General features: G+C 37.3%; 2 protein-coding genes across 5 annotated transcripts in view; both read right to left on the reverse strand.

Moving 5' to 3' along the window:
• The window catches only part of neto1l (neuropilin (NRP) and tolloid (TLL)-like 1, like), a 49,877-nt gene extending 46,269 nt beyond the window's left edge, over positions 1-3,608 (reverse strand). For all 4 annotated transcript variants that reach the window (XM_077624828.1, XM_077624826.1, XM_077624829.1 and 1 more), the window contains exons 1-4: positions 3,004-3,608; positions 2,635-2,691; positions 2,226-2,360; positions 1,891-2,139 (exon numbers count right to left, since the gene is read on the reverse strand). In XM_077624828.1, the coding sequence (XP_077480954.1) occupies positions 1,891-2,139; positions 2,226-2,360; positions 2,635-2,691; positions 3,004-3,031 (469 nt within the window). In that variant the 5' untranslated portion in view covers positions 3,032-3,608. The remainder of the gene's footprint in view (positions 1-1,890; positions 2,140-2,225; positions 2,361-2,634; positions 2,692-3,003) is intronic.
• A 976-nt stretch (positions 3,609-4,584) lies between these two features.
• The window catches only part of LOC144092114 (uncharacterized), a 45,734-nt gene continuing 33,925 nt past the window's right edge, over positions 4,585-16,393 (reverse strand). Inside the window, exons 5-7 of the mRNA XM_077624898.1 lie at positions 6,835-6,902; positions 6,570-6,679; positions 4,585-4,620 (exon numbers count right to left, since the gene is read on the reverse strand). Coding sequence (XP_077481024.1) covers positions 6,600-6,679; positions 6,835-6,902 — 148 coding nt within the window. The 3' untranslated portion in view covers positions 4,585-4,620; positions 6,570-6,599. The remainder of the gene's footprint in view (positions 4,621-6,569; positions 6,680-6,834; positions 6,903-16,393) is intronic.

Below are 16,393 nucleotides of genomic sequence, written 5' to 3' on the forward strand. Positions count from 1 at the left end.
TAGCAAACCTGCTTCGGACTTGATGATTAATGGGATGGTTATATACTACATTACATCGGTTTATTTGTTTAGTTTGATTGGGATATCAAGGAAAATATTAGATCAGAATTCCAGCAAAATGCCAGGGATTCCAAAACACAGATCCCATAATATAATGTTTGGAAGATAAATGAAACTTCTTTTTTTTTATTGGTTCATGCCAAATTTCTCAAAACTGGTCGCAAACATATGTAGTTGAATCAGCTGTAACTGCTCTGTTGTACGATGCCGCGTTAAGTTTAATTTCATTACAATATTAATGAATTATGCTATAATGTTTTGATCAAATTAAAGACATGCAATAGAGAGATTGTGTCATGCTCAATGTCATTATTATTTTGAGGATTCGACAAAACCTCAACAAAATGGAACGTGCGCAATGTGCTCCTTTGCAATCTGTGACCGGTTTTCCACGGTTTATTATCTCCCGGGTTGCTACAAAATTTGCAGCAGTAGTGGAGTTTGGAGATGCAATCCACTTCATGAATCTATTCTTGCGCTCCTAATTTCAGGAGTAATGCAATCACACTTTTTCTCTCTTTCCCAACTGGGTACTTGGCTGCAAATGTAGAATGCCTTACCTGGAAATGTCTTTCCACATGACTTTTTGTTTTTTGATAACTTCTCGCTACAAAGCAAATATTCAGGCAATCCTTCCGCATTGGCAATGAATGCAAATGAGTCGGACAAAGAAATGTTGAAGCCTCTGTTTTCCTCCGTTATTTTTCTCTTTTCCCCTTGGGCTCCATGGCCCAACACACTGTTGCCGGTTTGTTTATAACAGGCACCTGCCTAGCATTCCACCCTTCTTATAGAAACCTGTGGCGCAGGCTATAACGCAAGTCTTCGTTAATAGAAATGTTGAAATGTAATATTTATTCTACACATTATTGCATTGGAAAACGTTAAGAATGTTTGGGTCATGTTTGACCTCCTACTGAAACCACATTAAAACATTATACAGAAGTCTCTTTCCCATTTTAAAACATTTTTGAAAAAGCTCCAAGGAGCCACAAATGCAGTGCTAAAGAGCTGCATGCGGCTCCAAAACCTATGGTTACCGACCCCAGATCTATTGTATATTTAATGTCAATGAGCCTTGACCCACAGAGAAGTGTAACCTTTCAAACTAGGACCATCTCCACCCAGTACTTTGCATATTCAGCAACAAAAGCTTTGTCCCTGTGCTCTGCCCTGGTGCAAAACTACTACATGACAAGTCTCATTCACACACATCACTTAGCAAGCCATTATCAAAACACCATTTATGGACCCGCTGATATGACTTTGGTGGCCTGTCTGCACAACATAAACATCCCTTGGCCAAACTGTGCTTATCACAGTTTGAATGCATTGCAAACCAAAAACAGCATCAGCTGTATTTTATTGCATATGGGTTAATGTTTACAAATCCGCAATATGAAATTCCTCATCCATATCTACAGTTAATGTAACCATAAGAGAAACATCCCTATCAACTCTCACGGAACCAATTCCTGTTCCTATTCCCCTGTTCCTCAACTACAATGATGAGATAAAATGGTGAAGTTGCTGCTATTCTACTTGTCTGAAAAAAATGGAACTGGAATAAAACAACAAAACACATTTTTTTCCAGACACATCAGGATTGTGATAGTGTTGCCTAAGCTTGCTACTTTACTCAAAATGCAAAAATATGGAAGGGAAACAGCCTGACCATGTCCCAAAACCACTCAGCAAATTGTAGTAGTAATATCCAATAGAAAAAAAAACAGGCAATCGATAGTTATTTACCAAGCTGTGTCCCTGGGCGATATTTGTTATTTTCTTCTTTGAAATGTGTATTAACAGGAACAAGTGGACTTACAGTACCTGCAGTGAAGTTGTAACTGGCCGCAAATCCCACCGCCTCCAGTTCACCATCCGTGACAAATTTTATCCACAGGTATCGGCCACTACTCCTGATATCTGGAGGGCTGTGCTGCCCGCAATAGCGTCCACGCATGGGAGAGAAGCCAAAAGGACCATCGCGAACCTCGATGTTGTCAAATTTACATTCCCAAGAAGACTCGATCGAATACTGCTCCTCAAAGTGGAGCTCAATGCACTGCCTTGGGGGGGCTGGAAGACAAGTTGGAAATAATGTTGTTTCAGCTTTTCACATTGGTAGCTAGACATCTGATCATTATATCAAAGAAAACTTTTACCTTCAAGGATGTACACACACTCTGTGTCTGGGGGGTATTTGTTTGGGTAGTTGGGAGAAGTGAAGAGACCTCCTTCTGATTCTTTAACCCATGTGCCACACTGACCAGCTGGTTTCACCCCAGAATTGTTTTTATCTAAAAAAATATTCCAAAGCAGACTAATAATTTTGAGTGGAGCCTTTCATGAAATAGTTTGAAATGAATTGCACACAACTTTGAACACCAGCACCCACTCGAAAACTATCACAAGATGACAGGTGTTCTGGCTTGCCCGCCACTTATGTTATCGACCCACTAAAATAGATAATTGGGGCAATGCTTTCTCTGGTAAAATCCAGTATAAAAAATATTTTGGTTACAATTACATATTGTTGTTGTAATGTTCAGATTAAATGACTGTGACGATTACCTGATGTATCTTTCTTTGTTGCCTCCGACAAGCCAAGTAGGAGAAGACTTGCAACAACTGAAATGAAAATATAACTTGCATGGAATAATTTAACTTTCTTGCATTGTTAGTTCTAAGATGATTTTTTCATTCAATAACATGCTGATGTAACTCCAAGTATATGTATTTAGGATTACGTTTAAATTAAAAAAAATGCCAACAGTGGAAAAAAAATCTCCAAAAGGGACATGGAACTGTAGCTTATAGTGTATAAGAAAATGTATTTTAGTACATACCATATTAGTAAAAAAAAAACTAATAACTGTTTGTTGATTCATGTTTATTTGAGGTATATTTCACATATGCTCAAGCCAAGAAAGAAAAGATTACCGTGATGGAAGCTATGTCCATGTACCATGTCTATTCCTTTCACAAACGGCTGCAGACTCAACTAATTCCATTTAGATAGAGGAGTACTTGAGGTGAGAAAGCACTAGACTTGATTTAGGCAACATTTGCGCTGAGAAACCACTCATCCTTTAAAATATCTCCACATTCCAGTCCACTTCAGGGAATAAAAAGCAGCAACTAATCGCCGGTTTCATACAAGACTAAAAACAGTCCGAGACACTTGCCCGATTTCCATCCAAACGTTTCCAAACCTCTTTGGTGCACTGATAGGATTAATAGTCCCGTCATGAGCCCAGCTCTAATCGCTCCACCTTTGCGATCTCCTTTTTGAGAAAGAACACATCAGTCAGTCTTGTTTTTGTCCTGTTTTCTCCCATCATCAAGAGAAAGGGGGGAGAAGGAGAAGAGGCTTCAGCAGCATGGAGAACCGCGCAAGCCTCATCCCCGCATCCTCAGCATGTCGGCACCGCTGTGCGTAAAGATACTGCTAAGGGAGGGAGGGGGGATAAGTTGTTTGCTCGCTGTATCTTGTGCTGCTGCAGAAAATGTAATGATGTTGAGTGTGTGCATCTGTCCGCTGCTGTGCACGGTGTCCAATGAGAGTCTCTGCACCCAAGAAATTTCCCTTAGTCCTCTTTCTCCTCCTCTTCCCGTGCGCACGTTCATTCATAGAAGACCAATGCGCCACAATCCCGGCACACGTGCAGCAAATACTTGTCAGGCTCGCAACTCAAACCATGTACGTTAAAGAAGAAAGAGTAAGTGAAGAGTTATTATAAATTAAATATTCAAATCTAGCCGAGCAAAGATATATGGTGTACACTTTTTTGCTTAAAGCATCACCAAAAAAAAAAAAAAACAAAAGGCCATTATTTCAGTTCTATGGACATAGAAATGTAACTAACTGAGACAACTCAGAAATATACCCCACATTTTTGTTAGTGCTGAAACTCATTAGGAATCTATTTTCTAATATTATTACTATTTTTCTAGTTGATTGTCAGAGGTTTAGGGCAAGTCATGGGTGGAAAATAAATAAATGCACATACATTCCAAATGAACTACGACCGACCGGCTTTGCTCTTTAAACATCTCATCTGCCTAGAGACATGAAAAGCACAACTGAAGAGTGCACATGCCCTCTACTGGATAAATCCATACCAGGAGGCAACAATAAGACATAATTAGTTAATGTAAGATAATCAGACCTGGCGGAAAAAAAAACGGGCTCCAATGATCGATGCTTATAATCACCTAGAATTTACCGAACACATTTCCTTGTGGTCTAATCAGCCCTGAGACAAGAAAAAGAAAAAAAATACCAAGGATCAATGCGTAAACTTTTTTTTCTGCCGTAGTATCATGATTACCAGGTTCCCAACTGAAGATTAGATTATTAACCTAACACCATGATAGAAATGAAATGCTGTGTATTTATACAAATAGGAGAGCCCATAGGAGCCGTGCGAAAGAAAGGAGAAAATTTGTCCCAAACACCCCAAAAGAGCATGATATAGTAGCTCAATGCTCTTTTTAAACAAGTTGGAAGAGGCGACAACTCACCATTTGGTTTGTTAGCCAACTACCATTGAGCCACTAAGAAGAAAGAGACACAAAAGAAGATTTAAACAATCTGAATAAAGCGACTGCAGCAAGGGTTCAACATATCACACTTCTATTGGAGGTATGTGTGGAAGGAGGGAAAGAGTGATAGTATAATTGGGTATTAAACTCAAGTTTGTTAGGGTGTGCAGCTTCTGTATAAACTAGCGTAAGATGCATTTACATTGTTTGAAGCTCTGGTCATATCATAGTTTTGTGCTTTGAAATTAAACATTTGACATATGTCTTTAAAAGCAAGCCATGCTGTGTTTATTACTCTATGTACTGTATTATTTGATTCACTTTGGGGATTCATCTTCATCCTGACTATCTAGTGAAAGCAGTGGCTCTTCGACTAGATGACAAAGCGGAGCAGAGAGGGCTGAGGGAGTCAGGGGCTACAAAAATAATCTTGGCACCAAGCACACAATATCCATCTTCAAATATATTAGCAGGGACTGCCAGCACTCGCCATCTTCATGTCTATCTCTCTTCCTCTATGCTAATTATACTGATTTGGATTTCCACAACATTTCAGATTTGCTTTAAAAACTGTTAAATTAACCATTAAGATATGGACACAATGTTCATTAAAGATGTTAAAACTATGTAAAAAGTAACAACCAGAAATCAATCCGTCCACAGTGATAGCAATAGTTCCATTCAAAAAGCTGTCTAGACCCAGAATGCATGCCATAGAAACATGTGCTATTATAAAAAGTGATATTTACAACAACAACAAAAAGAAAGCGAATCAAACAAAAAGGCATATTTGACTAAATTGCAAAATGGGGAAAAGCAGAATCATACTGTAGGTTAGAACTGATAAACTGGTGCTATGATCTAGCTGTTTAGTGCACCCTGAAAAAACATGTAGCACTACAACACCTAATTTCAGTTTACCTGGTGTTTGAAGAAGGGCCTATCCGGAAAAAAATCAAATAATACACAGTAAAAGGATCACCACCATGCATATGGACTGAATGTTAAGTCGAAGAACTGACAAGGTCACTAGCGTATTGTAAAGTTCCGGAGGGTTTTATATCATTTCATTATAAGATAACTTGAGTCCATAAGAAGCTGGAAGAAAGTCTGTAGTGCCACTTTAGCTTAGAAGAGGTTTGTATAAAATAAAGTGCAATAGAGGCACACTATTAACAAAAGTTATCGATTATGGCCTCCTATTATTTTCTAAACTATTATCATAATTCAGTGGCGGTCTGTGAATTTCCTAGTGACGCCTTCAGCTGTCGGAATCAATCCAACCCTCAAAAACTATTTTATGGCTATAAAACCTCTACTGCAGCTACAGCTGCGACACATAAAAAATCATCTTTACAACGTCTTTATTTTGAGTCTGTATCCGTTTTTGCTACCCCAACCAAGATGGCGCCGTTCAAGTGGCAGCCGGTGGCGGTAGCTCCATCCACTCTTGCTCGTTTTGTGTTTTTGCTGCTTTTCTGTCATAATGATTTGATTTGGTGATTCTTAACGATCCCATTTACTTTGCTTTGCTTTGTACATTGGGCAGCACACCACTGTCATAATTACATGTCATCCCTGGAGTTGACCTGTTAATAGTCAGACAAGTTCCTGGGTTGAGTGACATTAGAAGGGTGCTGTGCTCAAATTGTGAACACATGGAGTGTAAAATCTCAGAACAGTTTTTGACAAATATATTAGGCTAATCTGTAGCAAAGACTAATTTAATGGCTTTCGGGTTTAGCATATAAATTCCATCCCTAACATAACATCATCTTTGTTGTTTTCCTATAAGTTTAACAGGTGACCATTAACAATCACAGTGGAACTGTAAAGTCTAAATGTCGATGTATAAAGCTGTTGGCTTATTCACAGTCTTGTAGTACATTATTGTTTAAACAGGGGGTCACTGTGACCACTGGCTAGATTAAAATGTTACCTTTTTCAGTATGCTACATTACCTGGCTGAGTATTTTGGCAGCAGGTAGAATTTATCCTGGCTCTGCACATAGATTTAGTGGACCATGAGCAATATATGTTTTGTGACCAGGTGTCCTTGTTAACATCAGATCTGGAAAAAGTGTGGAAAAAAATTCTGGAATAACATACATCTGCCCTTCTAATGTTAGGCAAAAGAATAATTGAATCTTAGAAAACTATGCAGTTAAATTACTACTACATTAACAACAGGAAACTAAAAAATTGGAATGAATGAAAATGTTTTACCAATTGCTTCCAAGAAAAAGGACTGAGAAAAAAATGAAGACCTCCTTTGATGTAACCACGCGGGGAGCCTGAAACACCAGAAACATAGAGATGATTACACGAACTAACAGAAACCTTGTCAAAACAATCATGGATTCAGTTTGCATATGAAAGCCAAGATCGGCTTATTTAAGCATCAAAACAGGAGGAACGTACTCTGAGAGCAATTTTGGAGTGGCTACTTTGTTAACATCAATGAACTCTTCTCAAGCAGCAGCATGTCCTTGCTGAAGTACAAAGTATTTGAAACATGCAGTTGAATGTTAAAATGAGAGGTTATAAAGTGGCATATTTGAGTGAAAAATGACCAATCCAATCACTACAGCTTTTTTTAAATTTAATATTTATGAAAACCTTTCATAAACATTGCAAGCGGCAATGTCAGTATCAAACAATAGTACTCTTAGATGTCAAGTACTCATATGTATTCAAATATTCTACAAGTGCATTCGTTATTTGACGTGAAAACTATTGTTTTTGCTCCTGATTCATCATTCTTATGTTGTCAGTGCTGCATCTTGATTGTTAGTCACATCTTGATCCATCAAGAAAATCATTTTAATATTTATTTAAAAAATTCATAAACATTGAAAGCAGTAATGCCCATATCAAACAATAGTACACCGAGGTGGCAGATACTCATATGTATTCAAATGTTTGACGAGTGCATTCCTTATTTGACTTGATAATTTTATTTTTTGCTCCTTATTCAGCATACTTATGTTGTCAGTGCTGCATCTTGAATTTGTTAGTCACGTCTTGATCCATAATGAAATTTTCTCAGTGCAGGAGGTACAGCTGGCCTAGATGTGAACCAACTTGTCCTGCTCCATTATCGCTCATTTTTCATGTTTCTACACTTGTTCGGAATGGACAGAACCATGATATGTCACTTCATGCGTGGTTCTGGATTTAAGATGGTGTGCCCTCTGTGATGTGATCCATGTCCCATACTCTAGGGTTAAACTGACTGTTTAATTGATGATTTGACCTCATTAGCTACTTGGCAGGGGTTAAAGCAACCACTGTGGACTGACAAAACACGTCTGATGGGGAAGTTGGAGTGGACACCTCGACCCAGTTTTGTTTGGACAAGACGTGAGAAAGCAGTGCCAGAATACTAAGCCATCCATGTCAAACATTAAGAATGAAAATGTAGTATTAAACATTATGGAACAGAAGTGAATGGAATTGCCTCTCCACTGCCGTGGGTTCAAGCAAAGACTGGGCGATGCATACAATCTATCAAAGTAAGATTCATAACCTTTATATTGTTTAATGGGATTTGTAGTCCCATTGATCTTTTACGGTAGATTGACTGCACTTTGACCACCATTTTAACTTTGATTGTAGACCTGGAAACAACAGCGACAAAAAATGAAAAGGAGGAGGATTTTCTTGGGGAGATTGGTGCTGCTCAAGTGCACAGGTTTCAGACTGAAGGTCTCATGGGCATATCGGACACATGAAATAATATTTTTTTTGTGGCCCGCAAAATAAAGTCATGCACACAGACTTGTTAAAATACATAAATTGCAGATGGCCGTCTATGTTGGTTTATTGCAAAGTTTTTTGTTAATAATCCCACTTTTAAAATAAATAGAATAATCCTACTTCATGTAGGTATTGTACCAAAGTAACAATTTTGCCATCATTACAACAATAAAAGTTATGGATTTACAGGAATAAATTAATAAATTTAGAAGTGTCATGTTTTACAGTAAAAAGTTTCAAGATTAAAGAAAAACTCAATATTGAAACCATATTAATAAAGATAAATGTGCAAAGAAAAACATCTAGAGAACAATAATGTCAACTATGAGATTTAACATAAAACAATTGCAACATTATGACGAGAAATCCAGTTTGAGAATTAAATTTCATTGTCAAAATTCATCATTCAGTGTAGTCTAAAATTAAGATTATATTTTGAGAAAGAAAGTATTATAAATGTGCCCCTGCCTCGGATAGGCTTAAACGCGTGGATGCACAGGACACAAAATGAATGAATGAAATATAAAAAAATGCAACATATTTACCAATTTTGCTTGGTCAGCAAGTGTAATATTTTTATTAGTGATATGAAACCAAACATTAATTTAAAATTATAGTAGTTTTGTCACACTTGGAGTTATCATAATAACCAAGACAGATTTCACATGGATGGCTTCACACAATACATGTATAAAGATTTGAAATAAAACAACACAGAAAGAGAACAAGGTGCCATATGGATTCATGGGGAAAAATATGGGCCTGCCCAAGTGTTGCAATATGGCACATAATTAAATAATTAATCACACAGATGGATCTCAACATATTCCCTTCTGCTTAAACCATCAATACCTCAGCCAAGTGTGCATTATATTTATTGTCTTTTATCCTAATGAATCAATTTCCTCTCCCACAGATGCACTTCATATTGTTTCACTGCTAATAATAGATTTGATTGGGACCAGTTGACAGGCATGGTGGCAGACAAATAAGCACATCATTCTCACAGTTAGGGTAATGGGTAAATATCCAGGCTCTACTGTGAATTTATGTCAACCAGTTTAGAGTATGCCGTACCTCATGCCTGAAGTCGGCTAGAAAGGATGACACCACATTCGTTGCGATAATGAGGAGAGCAGTCAGAAATAGATGGATTGATAGCTGAATGGTACGTCAAAGAAGTTTCATAATGTCTGAAAAATGTGTTTTATATTCAAGTGTGACACAATATAGTTGGAGAAATTTGGTAAATTCAATGAATTCATTGGGAAACATTACTGAATTGAATGTTCAAAATGTTCAATAAAAGTAAATCTGTGTATCTAAAGGTGAGCCTATTTAGAAAACATATTAGTAAATTTAATGTGACGTATACGCCTTGCAGTGCTTTGTAGCTAACAGCGTGAACAAGAATATAGCCACTGGCGTCTCTGTATAATTCTTATGTGGTGGCTTCTTTGTCAACTGAACAGCCATCAGGCATGTTGGTGTTATCTCCTCACTGCAGGATCTGCCAGGAATGCTAGAACAGCGTGGCTGCAGAGGAGAGCAAATGTACTGACGAGGAAGAAAATGAAGTAGAGGACGGGGGAAGGGCGGAGGCGAGGAGAGAGATGATTAATGATGACTGGAGAAAAGATGGCCAAGGTGGTTAGTGGAATTAACAGAGGCTTAGCCAGCAGTAGGCCGCAGGGAGTAGAAGGCTTTTCACTGCCCCGTACTTACTCAAATCTAGCTTGTGTGCATGCGCTCAAATGTGCATGCTCATAAAACAATTAGGGCCTTGTCTAGTTATTTATTTACGGTACTTTATTACCCCAAAAATATTTTGTTGTGGTTTTTTATAAAGGAATTATGTGGAATCATGAGGGGATAAGTCAAAAGTCATAAAAAAATAAATAACTGTGGGGTATCGCAGGAGTCCGTGCTAGGGCCTCTGTTCTTCAGTCTTTACATAAATTATATGCTAAGATCTTGTCCTACGATTGTCACCTGCCAAATGTTTGCTGATGGTGCTGTTCTAGATATCCACGCGAAAGATAGAAAACATGCGGCACGAGAACTGACAGATGCAATGACAAGCATGTATAAATGGCTTGAAAAACCCCAACTCTATTTAAACATATCGAAGACTCTGTATGTACCATATTTTCACGACTATAAGGCACACTTGAGTCTTAAATTTTCTCCAAAATAGCGGAGCACCATCTAGTGGGTGCGCCTTAAAATGCGATGCGTCTTTTGTGTGTCAAATACAGAACTAGCACTCGTTACTGACACTGCGGCTTAAAATGTGATGCACCATATAGTCGTGAAAATACGGTACTTCTCAAAAAGAGCGACAACTGACAGTGATCCCATCATTTTTGTCAATCAATGTAATCCAAGAATTTAAATCCCTAAGAATCACTCTTGACTCACAAATTCTATTCCATTCTATAAACGAAAAATAAACACTGAATAGAATTACATTTAATTTGTCAAATTTTAGGTTCATTAGAAACAATCTAACTCCTGAGTCAGCAAAACTGCATTTTGACACAATGATAATATCACACATTTTACAACAAGTTGGTCATCAGCCTGCAAGACAACACTAAAACCACTTGAAACAATTTATAAGCAAGCTCTGAAAGTATTGGACAGAAAACCAAAAACGTACAATCACTGTCAGATATTAAACACAAACGCCTGAACTGGGACAATACTGGTAAATATGCTGATGCCATCACAAGGCTCCTCCTCCACTGCAAGAATTAGTAACAAAAAATCCAACAATATTTATTTACTTATTTATTACCCATTTATTTATGTCTAATCTTTTGTTTATCTTTTAAATTATTTCATTAAGTGTCAGAAATTATAATCTGAACATGTCTGTGTACATATATATATAAATATATGCAAACTCTACAGAGTGATTGACGTCCTCTTAGCTCTTTTCACCACTTCTTCAAATCAATTGGAATAATCAACAAATTGGAAGGGACACACAATCAATGAGGACAGAAATCCTTTTCGCCCTCCCATTAGGAAATCGATGATTTTAAATTTGCTACAAGACATACTTCTGGTAATTGAATCAATCCCCGCGGCACTCAAGTGGTGCTGATCTTAACAAAGGGTGACACCTGACTTGGCTAAAGATAGTTCTGTATCATGGATATTTGACGGACGATAGACAAAGCCAAATGAAGAGATGCTTCTCAATAGCCATTCCAATCTGTTCACAGTGGGACAGGAGAGAGAAAAAAAATCATAAAAATCATGTTTCTAAACCAAAAGAAAACCTCACTTGATGAGATCAGTGGTTCATGTGAGATTATAGTTCAGTAAGCAGGAAGAAAACCCTAAAAGTAAACAGAGTACTGTATTTTCCGGACTATAAATCAATCTTTTGTCAGTTTGGCTGGAACTGCAACTATTTTACCCCCTTGTTCACAGTCGCGAGAGGATTTACTTCTAAAATGTGCTTTTAAGTTTGACATGCAAATGACATGATGACATCAACATCATTTTTGCTCTTAATTACCTGTCATTAAAAAAAATCTTTACTTTTGTCTGGGAGCCCTCACACAAATCACACAAGTACCTTGGGATAGATGGCAGAGGCATCTATATCCCTTCACAAGATGTCTTCAGATGCATTGGAAAATAAAATTGGCACATAGGAAAATACAAATGCAATAACAATAAATAGCACCATGGACAGCTGCAAGCTGAATTTGTCCATTACGCCATTGTGGATGTCTTCTTAAGCTCTATCATCCCCATGCTCAGCGGGTGTTTTTTGCACCAACAGAATGGATCGATTATCACACTGGTCCACACCACTCATACACTCCTGACTCAGTGGGGCACATGACGAAAGCACTGTGCTTTCTGTGCTTGTCAGTGCTGTCTCATTCAGAAAATTGATCTAAATGCATGTCTACTTTTTTTTTTGCAAGAGCAGTATTTTAACCATGATACAGTATTTTAAACTGCAAACTCAGTGACACTTTTCACGTTGAATTAGACACAATAAAGCTCCAAAACTGAGCCAAAGTTGACTTCTTGAGCACTCACCCATTTGTGGTGACTATTTGATAGTTAAGTCCACCACACAGGTGAACTTCATCTACACAAGAAGAAAAACAAAACTCATTGCTCTTGAAGACAACAAACTGAGCTTGTTACTCGTAGACCAGGGGTGTAAAAACATTTTTTCTCACTTATTAACTACACAAATTGTAATTAGGTTTTATGATCAGTTTAAATTTAGGTCGCCATAATTAGTCCATGAATTAATTGACAGCTTTTCTGATAGTAGATTGATCATTTAAAGACCTTTATTGTCCAAATACTCTTTTTGAGTGTTTAACAGAAAATATTGTCTTAAATTTGTGATTTTTTTAAATGTATTAACGTTTTCTTTAATTATAAAAAAGGGAAACACATTGAATATTTCTTTTGATTTTGTAACAGTAAATATTCGATTTACCTAAAATAGAGTAAACATTTTCAGTTTGATCCATTTATTTTACAACATTTTAGATTTTTAAATGTATTTTTGCATATAAAAGTGGAGAAAGTAACTGTTTTTTAGATTTGAACAAAGTTTGTTGACATTTTTCCTTAGAAACGGAAAACATTTAATTTTTATTTTTTCATCACTTAATCATTGTTATTTATTTAAAAAAGGAAAGACAATAAATACATTGTAATAAATATTTTATGTACCACTTGTGGTGTTACACCTTTAAGGGACCACTTAACTTCCATAAAGGTGTCAGAGTAACGGCATACAAATGTTCATATAGAAAACAAGTGACAGTAGTCTGATAGAGTTCATGTAGGCTGTGTGAAGACATTTTTTTTGGCATTGGAGCATATGATAGAGCGTTCCCTTGACAACCCCTGGGTTCAATGTCCTCCAGCCACTAACTAAGAAAGATATGCACAGCATAGGAGGGGAGATTGATGTGTTACTTCTCGACATTCGTTATCTGCAATAATAATGTGAAACTTTTTCAACAGGCTCAGACAGGTTTTACCTCAAAATGTGAATAATAAAGGTAATCTATATGAAATGCTGACGAGATGTTCTATATCCACTACTGTAACAAAAAACAGGAAAAAAAACATTCTGCACAAATTAACTTTAAACGCCTCATCTAGGTGACCTGATTAGACTGTGAGGCGGAATTATTCAACATTAGTGAGAGCAATAACAAAAGCAGCATGGCTTTATTCAATACAATGCTCGGAATTCATAAATAGCAGTCATAAGAGTCATACCATTTCAATAATTTTAGGGCAAACTTTTTCGAACAACTTGCGGGGCCATAAACATATGTTGGCCCAGACATTTTATTGCCTTGCTGAATGTATTTTCATTGGCCCAGCAGATGTTCAAGTGGCTATCATCAAAGAGATTTATGCAAGCTGATTACAGCCCAAGAGTTGGCAGAATGTAATATACATATTCAAACTCCAAAAGTACCTGGGATCACATTAAAGCAAGTAATTTCTGCAGCCTATGGGTTAATAGTTTATCCTAAAGAGACAAAGGACACTTTGGGTTGGATTAACATGAAGATTGAACATGCTAAAAGAGGTTCCAAGTTGTTTGCTTACACCAAGGGTGTCAGACTCGGGTTGGTTCATGGGCCGCATTAACGTCAACTCGATTTCATGAGGCCCGGACCATTTTAGATATAATATTTAGATTTTTTTATATATGTGGATTAAAAGAACTGGATTAAAAGCCCTGAATATTCTGTTTTTTATACATCTAAAACAATGTTTATTTTAGCTTTTTTTAAATATATTTTTAGATTTTACAAAATGTTTTTTGAACAAAAAACAGAAAAAATGGATTAAAAATTATAATTATTGATTTAAAAGGGGGGAAATCAGGAAATTTAATATACATCTATACTCTTCATTTTAATTTGATCCTAAAACAGAAAGTTGGCACTCATGATTTACTTTCCCAGGCCACACAAAATGATGCGGCGGGCCAGATTTGGCCCCCGGGCCGCCACTTTGACACATGTGGCTTATACAAACCAATGTGGAACCAAAATGGGCAAAATCAAAAGTGCAGCAAGTTTTAATCTGGTAGGAGTATATACAAAGAGTTTCATTTAACAACATTCTGATTGAATAGCAATCCTTTATTTGAGACGGAATGTTAAACTATTGTCCTCTTTTAAATTAATGGCTAGAGTGTTTGATTTTTTTATCTTTTTAATCTATTGCTTTTATTGTATTTGGATGTGTTAATTTTAGCACTATTTAGGTGATTTTTTAAAGGATGAAATGCATGTCCAGCATAACATTTGAAAGTGTAAACAGTTGCAAAAACGTATAATTTCACAATCCTGAAAATGGTTTGGAAATAATGCTGGGATAGGCTCCAGCACCCCCCGCGACCCTAGTGAGGATAAAGTGGTTCAGAAAATGAATGAACGAAATATCATAACAACTAGATAGGTATTTGTTACTTTGTGAGTAGGTAGTGAATTAGAACAAATAAAAAGATGTTCTTCCACAGCAATATCCTGTTTTGGTGTTTTTCAAAGGGTGGGAACGAATTAATTTGTATTTTGTTATTTTCTATGGGAAAATTATTTGAGATAAAAGTAAATTGACATAGGAGCTCGGTCCCGGAACGCATTAAGCTCGTATCTCCAGGTATTATTATACTGTATATCAGGGGTCCCCAAACCGGTCCTCGAGGGCCGGTGTGGGTGCAGGTTTTTGTTCCAACCGGTCTAACAGTTTGACCAATGAGATTTCAGCAGAAAACAAGAAGCACCTGACTGACTGCAATCCACTGATTGCACTTGTAGGACACCAGATTGGTGAAAAGGTGTTCTCTTTATGGGTTGGAATGAAAACCCGCACCCACTGCGGCCCTTTGTGGAATAGTTTGGAGACCATTGCTGTATATGAATAGTGCTTTAAGGCACTTTAAGCAGAAGTAGTGTTTTAGCAGTGGGTATACCAATGATCTACTTTAGCATAATTCAGTAACCAAGAAGTAGTAGTTTTAATTTCACCCATCTAATCACGGTCCAGACTGGATTGTGTGTATTATGTGTCGCCAATATGTGTGTGAATGTGTGCACTCTTCCTCGCCTTGTATTAGTTTGAAGGCCACATCATCAGAGTAAGAAGTCTTTAATTAGTGAGTCCTTGCATAGTAAACAAAAACAACCCTACAGCAGCTTGGGAAAGCAGCTGCAATGGTGCTGTCACTTCAGCCAATAATCTGCTACTAATGTCCAGAAGGTTGTACAGCAGGGGTCTCGAACTCAATTTACCTGGGGGCCGCTAGAGGCCGAGTCTGGGTGAGACTGGGCCGCATCAGGATTTCCACAAGAAAAGCACTGATAAAACTTTCCAACGTTATCAAATATCTTTATTTTTTAACAAAAAATAATGAATTAAATAAATTAACTTAAAGATGAATAAAAAATAAATTAATCAGTAATATAAAACCAAATAATACTAATGAGCATACAGTAGATATACACTGGCTGGCTAAGTAGAGAAAATGAATTATTTTTATTCCGTTTCAAATGTCTGTATTAACAGCTCTTTAACCTTTAACTTTCTGAACTTGAATGGAACATTGAACATGAAATATTCTGAACACGGCTTCTTTTGCCTACTCCTTGCTGCTAGAGACCTGGCAGCGCTTCTTCTCACATAGTCACATTTGGCTTGAGGGAGGAAGCAGTGGAGACCCTCAGTAGAGCTTGAAGATGCTCATCAGTAAGTCTGGACCTGTACTTGGACTTATTGAAGTTCAAGGTGGAGAAGAGCTTCTCACACAAGTATGTGCTCCCAAAAAGGCACATGGTCCGCTTGAACCTTCGGGAAAGTTCAGGGAAGCTGGGGGTCAACTCTCTCAAAAATTGCCCAAGCTTGTCTGCTTCTCCACTCACCTCCCTGAACTTGGCTTTGAGTGCAGAGTTGCACTGCAGGTCAATGAGCTCCATTTGAAGCTCAGGAGGGGCATCTTGCACATCAA

The sequence above is a fragment of the Stigmatopora argus genome, chromosome 17, assembly GCF_051989625.1.
Source record: "Stigmatopora argus isolate UIUO_Sarg chromosome 17, RoL_Sarg_1.0, whole genome shotgun sequence".
Classification (NCBI taxonomy): Eukaryota; Metazoa; Chordata; class Actinopteri; order Syngnathiformes; family Syngnathidae; genus Stigmatopora; species Stigmatopora argus.